Source organism: Oryzias latipes, chromosome 19, assembly GCF_002234675.1.
Source record: "Oryzias latipes chromosome 19, ASM223467v1".
NCBI lineage: Eukaryota > Metazoa > Chordata > Actinopteri > Beloniformes > Adrianichthyidae > Oryzias > Oryzias latipes.
This window is the reverse complement of record NC_019877.2, coordinates 19,145,430-19,162,635: the sequence shown is the minus strand read 5'-3', so window position 1 is coordinate 19,162,635 and position 17,206 is coordinate 19,145,430. Positions and strand designations below refer to the sequence as shown.

The 17,206-nt window shown below is 38.6% G+C and overlaps 1 protein-coding gene across 7 annotated transcripts; it reads left to right on the top strand.

Moving 5' to 3' along the window:
* Window positions 1–227: 227 nt before the first annotated feature.
* On the top strand, window positions 228–16,714 carry ttll6 (tubulin tyrosine ligase like 6). 7 transcript variants are annotated; one of them, XM_020712185.2, is made up of 18 exons: window positions 228–371; window positions 2,067–2,186; window positions 2,258–2,376; window positions 4,236–4,390; window positions 4,527–4,564; window positions 8,544–8,662; window positions 8,956–9,086; window positions 9,174–9,330; window positions 9,408–9,551; window positions 10,271–10,356; window positions 10,441–10,666; window positions 11,534–11,712; window positions 11,814–12,002; window positions 13,919–14,096; window positions 14,377–14,640; window positions 14,708–14,767; window positions 15,646–15,802; window positions 16,068–16,714. In XM_020712185.2, the coding sequence occupies exons 4-18, from the start codon at window positions 4,239–4,241 to the stop codon at window positions 16,310–16,312; spliced, it is 2,325 nt and encodes a 774-aa protein (XP_020567844.1). In that variant the 5' UTR covers window positions 228–371; window positions 2,067–2,186; window positions 2,258–2,376; window positions 4,236–4,238; the 3' UTR covers window positions 16,313–16,714. The 7 variants fall into 7 exon arrangements, with proteins under 7 accessions (XP_020567844.1, XP_020567845.1, XP_020567842.1 ...); XM_020712186.2 differs by lacking the exon at window positions 2,067–2,186 and having other exon boundaries at window positions 15,649–15,802; XM_020712183.2 differs by lacking the exon at window positions 2,067–2,186.
* Window positions 16,715–17,206: the final 492 nt, after the last annotated feature.

Genomic DNA, 17,206 nt, shown 5'->3' with positions numbered 1-17,206 from the left:
ACTCGTGACCATACAGAAATATTGTTTGATACTCATCCCTAGTAAAAATCAGGAGTTTTGTTTACGTTCCTTTTTCTAAATGACCATGCTTTTGAAAAACAAACAAACAAAGAATCTAAGTAGCATGACTTCCTAAAAGTTCCAGCTGCTATTTCCCAGTGCTTTATCTGTAAAGACAGGAACCAATAGGAGGCAGGGGCTCTCAGAATCCCGGCTTGTGATTGGCCACAACTGTGTGCGTGCTCATTCATGTTTACATTGAGCGGCCACAAGCACCTCGTCCTGAGCGTCCATCGAAGTCCAGCGCAGCAAAAGAAGCTCGGAAACGGACCCGGTTGCTGTCAGCGGGCAGAGGACATGCTTTCCTCCCGGTAACGTCATGTTTTCTGTCCTTGTTGCTTTCAAAAGCTCCGTCGCTAAATGTTGTTGGCTTAAAAGTGACTCACTGTCGGGTTTCGTTGCCATGGTAACGGCGCAGCATGGGCTGAGTTGTGGGTGAACTTTGTTGTTCAACAAAGTTTGTTTTAGCTCGATTATTTAGACCGAAACACTATTAAAAAGCTTCATTTTTTTCTTTAATTGCCACTAATTTACTGTTTACTTTACATTTATCGTCTAATTTTTGTTGTGAAAAAAATGACGAGTAATGGAGGTTTTAGGTTATTTGAAGCTTGTAAAGTGAGCACAACCAATACAGCTCGTTAAAGTGTGACCTTAATAGTTTACTTAAGAGTAATATGTAAGATGAGATTAAAAACACATTTATTTACAATAGATTTAAACTGCTATGTCAGAGGAAGCCCTTTCTATAATAAAAAACAATGTAAATAAATAACAGCATTTCATAATCTATAGATTTAGCAAATGGTTTAAAATGTGGCTTATGAAAAAAAGTTTTTTATTTGTTGAATAAAAGTTACTTATTATTTTTTTAATGAATTAACAGAATGCTACATAAAACAGCTTGAGTGACGGGATGTCTACTTTCTTATCACTCATTAAGTAAATGGACCTTTTCAAAAACAAATCATGCAAAATGGTCTAAAGCAAAAACAAAAGTTAACCTGGCAGGTAGGGGTGTAATGATAAATCGACTTAATCAATGAATTGATTTATATTCCTACGATCCAACTAGATTGATCGACCTGAACTGGAATGATGATCAAGCCATCATTCCAGTCCAATGTGTGGAAACACTCTGAAGACGTGACCACACAGTGTGCTAGAATGTTCTACTAATGTTTCGTTTGTATTATTTTGATGTGGAAAAATAACAGTGGGTGGACCTTTATGAAACAAAAATAAGTATGGCTTTGCCATAAATTCTTGTTTGCTTTTTTCTTTGTACAAATGTTTATTTTACACTTGATTATCTTGCAAGAAATAGAAGGTATCTGGAAAACATCACCTGCACTGTTCAGTGTCAGGTATTTCTCTCTGAGTCACACTAGTTGAGGTTTTGACTAAAGATGTACTATATCCATATAAGTCAATTAATTGGATCAAGTCTTTTCTGTTTAAAATGATCCAACATCAACTGTGAATCGTATTAGCACCCAAAATTTATGAAACAAATTAAATCGTTGTTAAAAATGAATTGTTACATCCCTACTAAGCAAGTAATGCAGAAGTGTAATGAGCCTTTTTTTTACATAGAATTATGACACAAAGGTGGAATGTAGCCTATGTGATATTTGTCAACTGTAGACTGATGGATTCATTAATTATGTGTTTTGATCATCATAATTATATTATCTAACCCAAATTTCCTCCTCATCTTTCATCCCATAGTCCTTTCTGCATGATCTCTGAATGATGTCAGCTCATCTTCCACAGCAAGTGTTCAGTTTCTCCTCTTGTGCTGAAACTATATTTCTCCCTATGCTTCTGCCCTTCTTCTAATGTCCTAAGTGGAGGGCTAATCTTCAGCTCAAGGATCTTCGTTTCAGCTTGGTCAAGCATAGATGTAGAGGGTGTTGATTCACATCGCTCATTGCTGTAGTGCTTTTCAGCACAGATTTGACTTTAACAAGCTGAGCCGCTGATAGGTGCATCTCCTGTTTCAGTGAACAAATAACAGGGATTATGTCTCTCCATGCTCCCTGCTGAGATGCCCTGCTCATTTTCTCTTCACCATGTCATGATGTATCAGGTTTTTCCAACTGGTTACCAGACCCATGCCAAAAGTGGGTGAGTCCGTGTGGACCGAGCCATTTTTTTAGTGATACCTATCTGATCAAATTTATTTTTGAAGCAGGTCAAACATGGCTCAGTGGCCGGTCAGCTGAAGAGGTTGACCTCTTAAAAAGCTCTTGGGGAAAAAAGCCTCTGGGGAAAGACGCCATCCTTTGATCCACTCAAATGTAGCTTGAACACGTGAGTATATAATATTTTCATAACAGGATGAAATCTGATGTTGTCAGAGGAGCTGTGTTTATTTTAATGAATTGATCATTCTTTCAGGTAATTTAAAGACAACTCATTTCACATATTATCATCTGAATGTTGCTTTACTGTTTTCTTAGGGTTTATCTATTCCAACCATGTTTATCAGCACTAAATTCATAGAAATCTGCAGCCTCAAAAATGCCTACAATTCATAGAGTTTTTGTGTTGCACCAAAAAGATGCAGGATTGGCTAATTTAAGCTGTTTTAAACTACATTTTTAAACTCATTCTATTCAAATATCCTCATTATATTCTAAACTGTTAAAACAATTGAACCCGTTTTGTGTGTTTATTGTTTTGATTTAAGTAAATTAATGCAGAGTTGCAATATTTTTACAGCTGTGTGTCCTCTGCACAAATAAACTGGCGTGTCATGTCAAAGTTTCACCTGAATGCTTATTACTATGTTGCAACACTTGACATTTGAAATAATTTATGCTAGAGACCAACTATTGTGTGTTGAGGACAGCTAGTACAAAAGCGTAATTTGTGTAGAGTATGTTCTAGTTGTTGCTGCACAATAGAGAGTCTTGGAGAAATTGTAGGTGTGTAACTGGATCAGCGCTGAGGTCAGTGTGGCGTCTCGGTCCAGTGTAAAGCTCGCATTTAAGGGGCCAGGATTATCTAGATTGCTGGATCAGAATACCGTCACCCAGCACCTTAACCTCCCACCGTGGACCTGGGATGTCCCTGCTCTTAAGCACCAGCACCCTCGGTGTTCCATCACAATAATTACCAGGAATCAACCTGACCTCACGTTCACCCTGTAAGATAGCAGGCAGGACGCAGAGGTGAACAGCTGAGACGCTGCAGAGACGGTTAGCTCCCAGGACAGTACAGATTCACAGAGGAAGGGGGGCGCTGAGTCAATCCCTTTGTTCTGTAATTTAATTTCTTTAAAGTTATTTTCATATCTCACCTTAAAAGTAATCCATTTAAGTGTACTACAAGTATATATATATATATATATATATATATATACACACACTAGTCTATACTAAAAGAAAACCGTTGGTTGTGCAAAACTGAACCCAGTGATGGACTCAAGCACAACACTGCCTGGCCTTAAGATCCAGGACCAACATAAAAATGCAAATAAGTAAAAACAGGGAGGAATGAAGATCGATCCCTATCTCTTCAATGAAAAGTGAATTTTAATGTCCGACTCAAACGTTTGAATTTTTCACTTTTTTTGGCTATTCCAATTCTCAGTTTTCAAAACTCAGAAGTTTCAACATTAGTGCAAAATTTTGATTTCTCCCTACTTTTTTTTTTCTTTTACAATGTTCTTGGTTGCTTAAAGCTAAAATTGGAAGTACAAATCTGAATTGCATGTTGAAGGGTTTGCTTTGATGGTATGTGATTAAAAGACTGACTCATTACATGCTATTCTTAATATGATTACCAATAGGAGCTGTTATACTAATACAGTAAGTATTTTACAGTCTAGTCTGATTCCAGCTGCTCTGTTCATTTTCTATATTATTTCCAGTCACTGCCGTGAAAGTGTTGGCCCCTCTGGGTGTCCGTCCTGCCACGCCACCTCGTATTCATGTCTGTGTGACTGCGTGCTGACAGGTGCAGCACTCACCTGATGAGAGGAATGGAAATGGAAACTTGATTCCATGCACACTTTTTACAGCATGTACTTTGTTCTGTTTGATTGAGTTTCAGTGTCGGGCTTCTCACCATGTCACATTAAACAAGAAGCATGCAAATCCTCTCTGAAAAACAGAAATGAGTGCTTAAAATGATATGAAGGTCTTTGGTTGTGTCTGTGCTCACAGAGGATGGGCCTTTCGGTGGACAGTCCCGACTCCAACAATGTGGGTTGTGGAATAGAACAGCAAGGAGAGGACGAACAAGATGACAGGCAAACTGAGACCTGCACCTCCATTCCTTTTCTGCCCAGTACCAAGAAGAAGAGAAAAGGCAAGAGAAGGTATGTTGCACAGAAAGGGCTTTTTGTTCTTTTCCAGAGTTGTTTCAGCAGACAGTTATGAGTTCTTGAAATGAGGCTTTTATAGGAGCTTGCAGCAAAGCAGATTCTGTCCTTCTGTTTTTTGTTTTTTCAGATGATTGTGGATCAACCTCACCAACTGTAAATATGAAAGCGGTAAGTTATATCTTCTTCTTTCTCTTTCGGCTTTTCCCATCAGGGGTCGCCACAGCGAATCATCCTTTTCCACCTCACTCTATCATGGACATCTTCTACCCTAACATTAGCCAACTTCATGTCCTCTGTTAAGACATCCATATATCTCCTCTTTGGCCGTCCTCTTGCCCTCCTGCCAGGCAGCTCCATCTCCAACATTCTTCTACCAATATATCCACTATCCCTCCTCTGAACATGTCCAAACCATCTCAGTCTGGCTTCTCTGACTTTGTCGCTAACACAGGCAACATGAGCCGTCCCTCTGATGTACTCGTTCCTTATCCTGTCTAACCTGGTCACTCCTAAGGAGAACCTCAACATCTTCATCTCCGCTACCTCCATCTCAGCCTCTTGTCTCTGTCTCACTGCTACCGTCTCTAACCCATAGAGCAGAGCTGGTCTCACCACTGTCTTGTACACCTTTCCTTAGAGTCTTGCTGACACTCTTCTGTCACACAACACTCCTGACACTTTCCTCCAACCGCTCCAACCTGCCTGCACTCGCCTCTTCACCTCTTTTCCACAATCCCCATCACACTGAACTGTTGACCCCAAGTACTTAAACTCCTGCACCTTCTTCACCTCAGCCCCCTGTAACCTAACGCTTCTACCTTGATCCCTCTCGTTCAGACACATGTATTCTGTCTTACTACGACTGACCTTCATGCCTCTTCTTTCCAGAGCAAACCTCCACCTCTCTAGCTGTTCCTCCACCTGCTCTCTACTCTCACTGCAAATTACAATGTCATCCGCAAACATCATTGTCCAGGGAGATTCCTGTCTTACCTCGTCTGTCAGCCTGTCCATCAGCATAGCAAACAAAAAAGGACTCAAAGCTGATCCTTGGTGTAGTCCCACCTCCACCTTGAACTCCTCTGTCTGACCTACAGCACATCTCACCACCGTCATACTTCTCTCATACATGTCCTGAACTACTCTGACATACTTCTCTGCCACTCCAGACGACCTCATACAGTACCACAGCTCCTCCCTCGGCACCCTGTCATACGCCTTCTCTAAATCTACGAACACACAATGCAGCTCCTTCTGACCTTCTCTGTACTTTTCCATCAACATTCTCAAAGCAAAAATGGCATCAGTGGTGCTCTTACGGGGCATGAAACCATACTGCTGCTCACAAATCTCCACCTTCTTCCTAAGCCTGGCTTCCACTACTCTTTCCCACAGCTTCATTGTGTGACTCATCAACTTTATTCCTCTATAGTTGCTGCAGTTCTGCGTGTCACCCTTGTTCTTAAAGATCGGGACCAGAACGCTTCTCCTCCATTCCTCAGGCATCTTCTCACTCTCTAAAATCCTATTGAACAACCTTGTTAGAAATTCCACTGCTGTCTCTCCTAAGCACTTCCATACCTCCACAGGTACGTCATCAGGACCAACGGCCTTTCCGCTCTTCATCCTTTTCAGAGCCTTCCTAACCTCATCCTTTCCAATCTCTGCTACTTCCTGCTCCACAACAACCACATCTTCCTCCCTTCTTTCCCTGTCATTTTCCTCGTTCATCAGCTCCTCAAAATACTCCTTCCATCTTTTCTGTACACTCTCTTGGGTTGTTAGCAACTTTCCATCTCTGTCCTTAATCACCCTTATCTGTTGCACGTCCTTCCCATCTCTGTCTCTCTGTCTGGCTAGCCTGTACAAGTCCTTTTCTCCTTCCTTTGTGTCTAACCTGTCATACAGTTCATCGTAAGCTTTCTGTTTGGCCTTTGCCACCTCTCTCTTCACTCTACGCTGTGCTTCCTTGTACTCCTGTCTACCTTCCTCAGTCCTTTCTACATCCCACTTCCTTTTAGCCAACCTCTTCCTCTGGACGCATTCCTGTACTTCCTCATTCCACCACCAAGTCTCTTTACCGTCTTTCCTCTTTCCAGATGACACACCTAGCACCTTCCTACCTGTTTCCCTGATAATCTCTGCTGTAGTTTCCCAGTCCTCTGGAAGCTCATCCTGACCACCCAGGACCTGCCTCAACTTCTGCCTAAATTCCTCACAAGTTTCTTCATTCTGTAGCTTCCACCACTTGGTCTTCTTTTCTGTTTTCCCTCTCTTTTTCTTCCTGACCTCCAGAGTCATCTTACACTCCACCATGCGGTGCTGTCTGGCTACACTCTCTCCTACCACCACTTTGCAGTCATTAACCTCTAAAGCGGTAAGTTATATCATATCAATGAAAATCCTCAACAATTTTATTGGAATCAGAAAAACAGTGTTTCAGCAACGCATCTCCATTTTCATTTTACCGGATCTAAAACCGTCAGTGGTCTTTAAATCGGTTCAGTCTCCATGGCGTCGTTTGAAACATCCACTCTAAACACAGGCTGCTTAGAGTGTGGAATACAGCCACAAGGCAAAAATGAAAAAAGGGACACACTTTTACACAAAAGTTTGCAAAATAATGCTTAGCACTAAGACGTACAAACCTGGGATTTATCTGTAAAGATTTTTTTATTCATTCAGGAAGGTTCCACAGCAGAAAATAGTTTTCAAAAAGTCCAATTTATTTATTTTTTTAGGTTGAAGAAGTTTAATCTCTTATCCAAGACACTTTCTCTATTCTAAATTGAGCTGGTAAAAGAACTTTTTGTGAACTAGATAGCCTAATAGTTACTAGGGGATAAAATTGTTTCCCTTAATTAATTTCACATTAAATGTATGTAAACTTTTAAAAGTAAATTTTTTGATTTTCTCTGTCATTTTCTTTCTCCCTGTTCAATGAATGTCAGACTGTCAATTTCTTTTTAAGTGAACAATCAAGCAAGGGATCAAATACTTCTTTCCTCCTATGTACCATTCTCCTTCAGAATTGAGAAAGCCTCTGGAATTGATGGAAAAACATTTTTAACTGAAACCAGAATAGTTTTTTAAAACTTTTTTTATGCAACCTGGGATTTATTTTTTGCTCACTTATCAAATTTGAGTTAAGAAATTAAGAAACTGAAAACACATATAATGTTGTTTAAGATCTGTGATACAAATTTGAACCCATAACCGGTTCCCAAGAGCGTTTTAAGAGGTCATCAACCTCCTTAGATGAGCGGCCACTGAGCTGTGTTTGACCTGCTCCAAAAATAAAACAGATATCACTAACAGATGGTATCACTACAGTTAGAATTTTCTTGTGATGAACTGGAGAACCATCCAGGGTGTCTCTCACCTTTACCCGGATTACGTGGGTTTGAAAAAAGGGATGGAATTCGGAAGTTTCTTAAAATGAGACACCTATAACTCATATAAGGAGACATTTGTTCATAAAGATAAATGTGTGAACATGAATAACAGCAGGTAGCTAATTTTATTTTTCGTCCCCTAAAACAGATTATAGGTACTTAAAATAAATGCAAATATAAAAAATAAAAACAAACTGAATTATGAAAGCAGTTCTCAGTTTTCCAGGGATTTTAGCTAAATAAAACTGTTGTTTTTGTGGTGTTAAGGTCTTGTTAGTCTTTTTTGTTATTCTCATCTGCATTTGGAGCAGAGGTGGTTCAAGCCAGTCAAAGGTCATCCCATGAACCAGGGTTTTAGTTTGTAAGCTGGATGACTGGGTAAAAGCTACTTGACTAAAAAGTTGCATAAACTTCCTAATTTGTTTATGTTTACTTCCATTTTTTTATTACTAACTATTAATAAATCAATGGTTTTCTTAAAAAAACAAGCAAAAAAACCCAACTCATCAACATTACTTTTCAACTGCTTCCTAGTTGTTCAGATATACCACATTAAACACCTTTCACCTTAAGTTATTGAATTAGCAGTAAAGATAATTTGAAAACATCTTAAATTACTGACATTTTTTAACTTCTGTTATCCAAAGAAAGGAAACAATGAAAATACTCCACATTTTTTGTAAAATTAGAAAAGCAGAATCAGCTGCTCTTGAGAGTCATCCACATGACCTGTGATGTCTGCTTTGTCTCAGTGCGTCGAGCTGCTCGAAGACTTGGCCTCAGAGAAGCAAAAGAAGATGAAGACTGGACGCTGCTCTGGACCGACTGCTCCGTGTCTCTGGACCGTGTCAAGGACATGAAGTGTTACCAGGTGTTTGAATCAGTTTGAGCATGCCAACATGTTCTACAGCCGTCACCAGAAAAGGCCCCTGAAGCTGAAGTGAAGCCCCGAAATTAACTGTGTAATTGTCTTTGCGCAGCAGAGAATGAGCTGGTCAGCCGGTGATTACGAGTCATGTTTTCAGGGCATAATATTCACGGCTCTTGATGTTTTTTTCAGCTCGAGTTTTTCATTTTCTGCTGGGCATTTCAGAGCAGCTGCTGTACAAGCAGCCAACTTTATAGATGAACTAGAGGAGGTTATAGATTTCCTTTTCTTTGCAGAAAATCAACCACTTTCCAGGAATGAATGAGATTTGCCGCAAAGACTCGCTGGCAAGAAACCTGAACCGCATGCTGAAGCTGTTTCCTAAAGACTACAACATCTTCCCAAAAACCTGGTGCCTTCCTGCAGAGTCAGTTTCAACTTTATTTGAATTTCGTCCTTTTTCTTATATCAATTTTATTTTATTTCTCATTTGTTGCCCAATTTTGCTTCACAGTTACAGTGACTTCCAAGTTTACACCCGAGCCAAAAAAAGTAAGACATACATCTGCAAGCCAGACACAGGCTGCCAAGGCAAAGGCATCTTCATCACAAAGTCCAGTAAAGACATACAACACGAAGAACACATGATCTGCCAAGTGTACATCTCCAAGGTGAAGCTCAGTTAAACGTCGCATTTAAAACCTGCAAGCAGTTTAATGAACAAACACCTCCTCTATTTTCTTTGCAGCCTCTCATTATTGATGGATACAAGTTTGACCTGAGGATCTACGTGCTGGTGACCTCATGTGACCCGTTTAGCATATTCATGTTCAGAGAGGGACTGGCTCGCTTCTGCACCTCCAAGTACAACGAGCCCACACGCACCAATGTGGTGAGAACCGACTAAAAATCTCTACAAAACTACAACTTCTCTCTTGAATAGGTGGCGTGTTTTGTTCTTTTGACACAGAAATAGAAGAAATTTAGAATGCAAGTTTATCTGCAGCTAAAACAGCTCATTTTTGGTGGGATGTTAATCGTTTTTCTTTTTCTCAAACAAAAAAACATATTTTTAACAGCAATATCCATTGCACTGTGCAATGTCAAAATTATTGCCAAATGTATCTGTTTGCTAAAGTATTCTAAAAATACAGATCAAAATGTAAACCCTTAAACTTAATCTGACAAATCAGGAAAAGTTCCAGATAAAAATCATGTTTTACACTTCTCAACACATTAAAAATTTGTATTGTAATATATTTTAAAAACATTTCTGTTTTTTCTCTCTAAAACTGACCTCTGAATATTTGCACAACTTGACACTAGACAAAAAGTATTTGAGAATCCTAACATTTTCTTTTTTAAGTGTCGTAAACTCCACCTATTAGGAGATAAAGACGTAAAAAGCAGCCTCTTCCACTTGAACCCTCTGACCTTCATGCTGTAGAATTATTATTTTACACTGCTGGATCTGTTTGATTTTCATACCAGTGTAAGGGTGTAATCACAGAATCTGTTTGGTTTCATTTTCACAATTTAGTAAATAAAAATGGCGACAGTCTTGTTCTGTAAGCGGGGCACAGACAAATAAAGGCTTTTTTGTCCAAATAGGAGCATGTGTGCATGCATCTCACTAACTACTCCATCAACAAGAACAGTGAGAACTTTGTCCGCGATGAAGATACAGGAAGCAAACGGTGAGTCCATGCAGGGTCAGGTTTGTTGTTCTTAAAAAGAGGCCTGCCAACATTTATTGTGATGTTTTGGCCTCTCTTTGTCAGAAAACTGTCCACCCTTAATAGACACCTGGAGTCCCTAAACTGCAACACAGAAAAGATGTGGGAAGACATTGAAGACATCATCATAAAGACCCTGATCTCTGCTCATCCCATCCTGAAGCATAATTACCACACCTGCTTTCCCAACCACACTGCCGGCAGCGCCTGCTTCGAGATTCTGGGCTTTGATGTGCTGCTGGATCACCGGCTCAAACCCTGGGTCCTGGAGGTGAGCGGCTGAGGCAGTTATGTTCTCAGAGGCTGCATATTATCAACAAATATTCAGAACCAGGAGCTAAAATTGGTGGATGTGTTTGTTCTGTTTTGCTTCATTAACCTGTTAAGAACTGGCATGGACATCACATTTTGGGTTAAATTTGGGTTACATTACCACAGCAGTTATCCCTGCATAACTGGGACCCTGTGGAGAGGGTGAGCTCAAATATGAGCTCAGGTCTTAAGAGGTTAATGTGTTTCCTTATTAAGAAAAATACTATCAATTGGCTGCAGCTTGCTCAAAACTTAGTGGCATGCCTTTTAACCAGGACCTGAAAGAATGAGCTCATAACAATTTCTACATCTTTGCAGTGGCTCCCAGCAGCTTTAGGTACCATTTCAAGCTTCTTTTATTAGTAAGACAAATGTCTTAATGGAATTGGACCTTCACTTTTATCAGATTTACTTGTGACCCTCCCAGAGCCCTCAGGTCCTCAGGTGCAGGTCTGCTGGTGGTCCCAAAGGTCAAACCAAAATCCCAGAGCGAGGTCACATTCCATCTGAATGGGCCTTGCCTGTGGTAAAGCCTGCCTGAGGATGTGAGGGCTTCATCCACTGTGGAGGTTTTTTAAGAACAAACTCAAAAATCATCCTCTTTAACTTCACTTTGGAGTAGTTTTTACTTTTCCTCATTCTTTATTTTGATTTTACGGACTGTTTTTTTTTGTGGGATGTGTATGTGTGTTGTTGTTTTTTCTATCATGATTGCTATTTTTGCTTCTACATTTTTTAACTACCTTTTAGGTTTTCTGTATCAAAAAATAGTGCTGTGTAAATAAATTGTCATTTGAATTTATGTTTGCGTTTGTTTTGTGCCCAGGTAAACCATTCCCCCAGTTTTACCACTGACTCACAGCTGGACCGTGAGGTGAAAGATGCGTTACTTTATGACACGCTTGTTCTGATCAACCTGGCTGCCTGTGACCGTCACAAGATCACCAAGGAGGAGCGACGGAGGGCAAAGGACAGACTACAGCAAACTTGTTCTAAAGAAGCCCGGTAAGGATTTGAAAATGTTGGGCTTTTCATTCTGGGTTGCTGATACTGTGTAGCAACTTTGTGCAGTTCAGAAGTCAGTCCCAGTGTTTGTGTTTGTTCAGGGCGCAGGAGCTGCGTCAAAGCCATGCAGTCACAGTGGAGCAGATGGAGGAGTATGAGGCCAAAAACCTTGGAGGATTCAAAAAGATCTATCCTAGAAAAGAAGGTGAAAAGTACGACAAATACTTCAAGCACAGCCGCTCGCTCTTCCAGGAGACTACAGCATCTAAAGCAAGAGAAGAGTGTGCAAGGTACCTGTCAACGTGTCTGCACTAAAGCTGTCAGAGATTCACCAAGTTTCACCTTTAAGAGAAAACTGATCAGACTTTGAAAAAAGGTTTACTAAATATGAAAAGTTTCACATTTAATATAATGTTCCTTTTTGAAGTGGGCAGATGTATAGACAAGCTTGACATTCACAGAAATATTTAACTATACATAAAGATATGATGTGATCACGTGATTCACCTGTTTGTTCTGTTTCTATTTGAAGATGATTTTTTCACCTCACTGGTTGATGCCGTCTTGATAATGTTGGCAAACTCTCAACTTTCTAAAATGATTAATTATGCGCTAAAATGAAGCGGAGAGTCGAAAAACACCCGGAAAGTCTGTTCAAGAGCGATTCATGGTCACGCCCTCATGTTGATGATATGAAGTTTATTAATGCTTTACCTCTAGACACATCATTAACAATGAATCTAACTACAGATGTTAAAGCAGTTTCTGTTTTTTTCATACGTGTTAGCCAAAAAAGAAAATGAAAATCTGTGTGAAATTTTGTTCTCCATGGAAACACTTCATTTGCTGAAATTTTTGCTATAGTCAGCATTTTTAGGGTCAATTTGTAGAATATGAAAGCTCTACTGGTTACAATAATGTCCAATTCATCAGATTATGCATATTTCTGAAAATTGGTGGGGTGAATAAGACAACAACCTTTTGTTTCTTGTTGTGAAGAAATTAGATATCAATCCCTTGCAAAGTGATCCCCACAGCAAAGTATAAATTATTTGTGTTATTAAAGATTAGTTAATGTAAATAGTTATTTAACAGTGACCAAAAGCATTAAAGTTTTTAAGATGTCACAACTGAAGCATTATTTTTCTCAAACTGAGATAACCTTAAATGGAAAAGCAAATTGTTATTTATTTTATTAAATGTTCAGAAGGGAGCTTTAAACCAAGCAAAACCACAGTCACCTGCGCCTCTGTATTTGTGCAGATAACATAGTAAAACATGTGAAAGCTTAGTGTTATTAGAATGACTGCTGAGCAGATTGAATGGTTTGAATCTCTGCTGGAATACCTGTTAATGGGACTCTAATATAATTGTATAATTTGAAACAATTAAAATGCAATTTTAGAATTAATTTTCATCAAATGATGGCACTTATCTGAATGGGCCTGCACTCCTCCAATAATTAAACTCTAAACCTGTAGCTATGAAGGTCTTCCTTCACACTTGATCTCCATGAGCCGATTTAATGAGCACTTTTAGAAGCAATTTTAATCAAACATTACACTATAAACATGGGAACACAGATTTTTTTAAAGCAGTGTTTTATTTATTTAAAACAAAAAGAAGTAAAATCACAAGGACTTCTTCCTGATCATTGTATCTGTTCTTAATAATTATGGTGAAGAGGCTGAGTTTATTTGGTGTGAAGGATTTATGATCTTTAATCTCACAAATATTTGTTCTCTAATCCAGGAGTGACTGCAGTGACTGCATCTAATTTATGCAACGGTCCTCCTTTCCACAGCAGAGCTTCTACAACTCAAGTTTAAACCTCCACTCAAAGCTGCATTTGATTGGCTTTAATTTTTTCCCGTCTAAAAGTAGTTTTATTTTTATGTTTTTATTCCACTATTCCACTGGTTTTATTTGATTATTTTCACAACAGTGATTTTTTTTGTCTTAGTTTACTGCATTTTAAGCATTTAAATGTGTTTTTAAAATGTGATATTTGTATAAAATTGACATGAGCTAAGTGTAGAAATCACAAAGTGATGTGTATTTAAAGGAATCCTTCACAGGTGTTTAGAAAATGTTTGTATGTTAAAGTGTGGTGCAGCTTTTGTAACATTTGCCTTGTCAGTTAATAACATCCTCACTCGTGTTTAATAAATGAAGCTAAAACAGTGTGATATCTTTGTGTCTTTAGGCAGCAGCTCCAGGACCTCCAAGTCAAGCAGGAGCAGAAGGAGCGCTACCAGAAGGGGGGACCCCGGAAGGATCTTCAGGGGGAGACAGCGGGGGAGAGAGCCAAACCGCGGCGAGCACCGGCGCAGATACTTAGGCCTTCTCCTCCTCCTCCTCCTCCTCCTCAGGCTGAGGCACAGGTGCAGTGATCACAAAATGCCACAGGAGGGAGTCACACACCTTCATCCTCAGGATAAATGACTCCTCTTCTGACTGACCCCTCTGAGTATCTGCAAACGCTCTCAATTTAAAAAACACTCAACAATATTCCAAATGTAATCGGATAAATCGCATTTATGATCAAATACACATGTTCTGTCAGGAAAATGTGACATCAGGGTAAATCAGTAGATGTTTTACAACTTTAACACGGGATGCAATAAACACAAATTGAATTATTATGTGTGTTCTTCCTTCCAGAGCAGCCAGTCAGTGGATCCAGAGGCTGCAGAAATCCCACAGGAGGAGCACGGGGAGGAGGCGGAGGAACAGGCAGAGGAGGATGTCAGGGAGGAGCGGGAGCGCGTGCATGCTCTGGTCCAGAGGAAGAAAATGCTGGAGGACCTGGAGGTGGTGGACCTGATTCAGAAGCTGCTACAGAGCCAGAAGAAGGGAGGAGGAATTCCGGAGGGCTCTGAAAAGGCCTGCAGCCAGCAGAAGGATCAGAGACGGGAGCAGGCAACGGTGAGACTACAACGCTGTCAGACTGAGTCGCAGCTGAGTTTTTGACTCATCAGATTCTTTATTTCAGCTGGATTCTTTAACATCATTTACACAAAGACAGCAACCATTTGCTCAGATCTTACTAAAGGTAACTGCACCAGCAATAAATCCAAATCATTTTGATAAGGATTTTTTTTGTTGTTGAAGTAACTTAATTTATTAGTGATTTCACTTGCTATATTGACATAGTCTTTTGTTAAATTTCTTCCTCAATTTGGCTTTGATTCCGTTTCATATTTGTAGTTTATAAAATGTCATGGTTTTATTGATGTTCTGAGGGAATTTTCTCATTAAAAAGAGTTTCCATGCTGCATGCATGAGAGGAAAAGGGCCTAGGTCAACCTGAGCAACATGGGATTTGTTGTTTCGGAAAATACTGCAAAAACACACCAGGAAAAAATTAACTTTGATTATATTTTTATTGTTTAGAACAAATGTGATTTAAAAAAATATTTTTTGGGTAAAAAATTGAATAAACAATAATTTAATTAAAATATTTTGTTAACATCTACTACATGTTCTTGAAAAGTTAATAGAAAATAAAGAAAGTTATATTTTCTTTATAGAAAATAACTATATTAATGCTGTTTAACGATTTTACATGTAGAAATTCTAAATGAAATTTCAATTTCTGCTTGAAAACGAATGACAGATTACCTGATTGGCTTCTTTCTTATCCTTCTTGGATCAATGATTGTTAATTGTGATTTTCATGCTATTTTTGTGACTTTTACTTATTTGTCAGAAAATATTTGCTCCTCATTCTAACCCTGTTTGATGGGACTTATTTGCTGCATCAGGCAGAAATTAAAATTGTTGCCAGACATGTATTCAATAGATGCTAAAATCCATCAAAAGATGAGAAATCAAAATATTTTAAAGATTTAATTTACTCTAAAAAATATTTGAGATGCCAAACTAAGTTGCCCTATATTATTGATAATTTCCTTAATTCTGTCTCTGCAGCAGCTCCCCTCTATCTTGCCTCAGCAGTGTTTGCTCAGGCCGGCAATCACCCGGAGGAACTTCAGTGACTCCCTAATGCATTTGAACCCTGAAATCTTCAAGAGGCCCAGGGAGAAATGCAGCAGCATTGGACCCCTGCAGAAAGCCAGCTGGCCAGGTCTGCATTGAAAAGATGCTCTGAATTTTTATGGTCTGCTTTAAAGTTTTAACTTCAATGGGTTATTTTTATTTTAAATTAAGGAAGTTTAAAATATATTTTTAAAATTCCTTATAAGTTTAGGATGTGTGTAAAAAGGAACTTTTTTTTAAACTAAATGTTAAAATTTAAGGCTTGTTTTCTCTTTTTGTGTCTACAAAATTAAAGTGAATGTCAAAGTTTTCTAATTTCTGGACTTTTTCCCTTTCTTCTTCCTTCTCTCCAGTGAGCTGTTCTTTGATTGTCAAGCAGGACAGAAGGAACAGTTCCTGTGCAGATGTGGGGTCCCGTCACAGCCACCCCCCTATGAGCAAGGTCCAGAAGCAAGGCGTGTGTTGTCCTCATGATGCTACGGCCTTGGAGAGCCTTGTTATAATCTCTACACCTGCTCCAGTGGTCAGCAGACCGGCTTTCTCTCATGCTGTACGCAACAGCAGTCGCAGAGCTCTCCAGCAAAGCAAAGGGCTGTGAGGAAAAAGCACTGCAGTTACAATAAAGGTTGTGTGATCAGATAACACTCACAAACTGTGCCAAAATAAAAGAAAGGGCTTGAAGCAACATAATAAATTTAAACTTCTTTGAAGTTGAACCCAAAGCCAAGAGACATGTTTTGGAAAATAATATACATGGTTTAAATTAAAAAAAAGTTTGCTTTGGTTTTTAGATATTATTTAAGGCTTATTTACGAAATAAAAATCAAATTTGACAAAATCAGAATAAGATTTGTGACACTGTGAAATGTTTGTAAAATGTTTTTTTTTAAATCATTGATTTGTTTTTAATCAAGTCTAATCTTCTTCTGCATCAAAATCAGAGTCAAATTTCTTTCCTAAAATGCAAATCTGTTGATGCTTATAAAAAAGTTTTTTTTGTTACGTGTTGTTCATTTTTGAGAGCAAATGTCTGTTTTCTCTGGAGTCCTCTCTTTCTCAGCTGTAGGCCATAAAGTTTTACAATGTCTCCTCATTCCCTTTCTTTGTTAACAGCGTCAGCCGCCCCCCACCCCCATAAAAATGGAAAAAACTCAGTCAACAAAACAAAAATATTAAAATACATCAAAAATTAATTTTGTTTTATGCTGCAATAATAGTGACTTTTGAAACGCTTCCAGCAAAATTATTTTAAAGATAGATTTAAATTTTTTTAATGAATTAAGAGTTATTTTTTTTTACATTTTTCTTCATTTTTTATATTTTGCTTCTGTGTTTTGTTGTTAAAGAAAAAAAACAAAATTTAAAGGTTTCGTACGATGTACAGTATACATGTATACATGTATATGTATAAAACTAATAAAGCGTGAGGCTTTTTCTTACGAAAATCGATGTTAACTTTACATTTTTTAGCTTTAAAAATAAAACAACAAAA

Coding starts and splice junctions, on each gene's coding strand:
- ttll6 (XM_020712183.2), top strand. CDS start 4,239: ATGGGCCTTTCGGTGGACAGTCCCGACTCCAACAATGTGGGTTGTGGA. Junction 14,097..14,376: donor CTCCTCAGGCTGAGGCACAG/GTGCAGTGATCA, acceptor TCTTCCTTCCAG/AGCAGCCAGTCAGTGGATCC. Junction 15,803..16,067: donor GCAGAAAGCCAGCTGGCCAG/GTCTGCATTGAA, acceptor CCTTCTCTCCAG/TGAGCTGTTCTTTGATTGTC.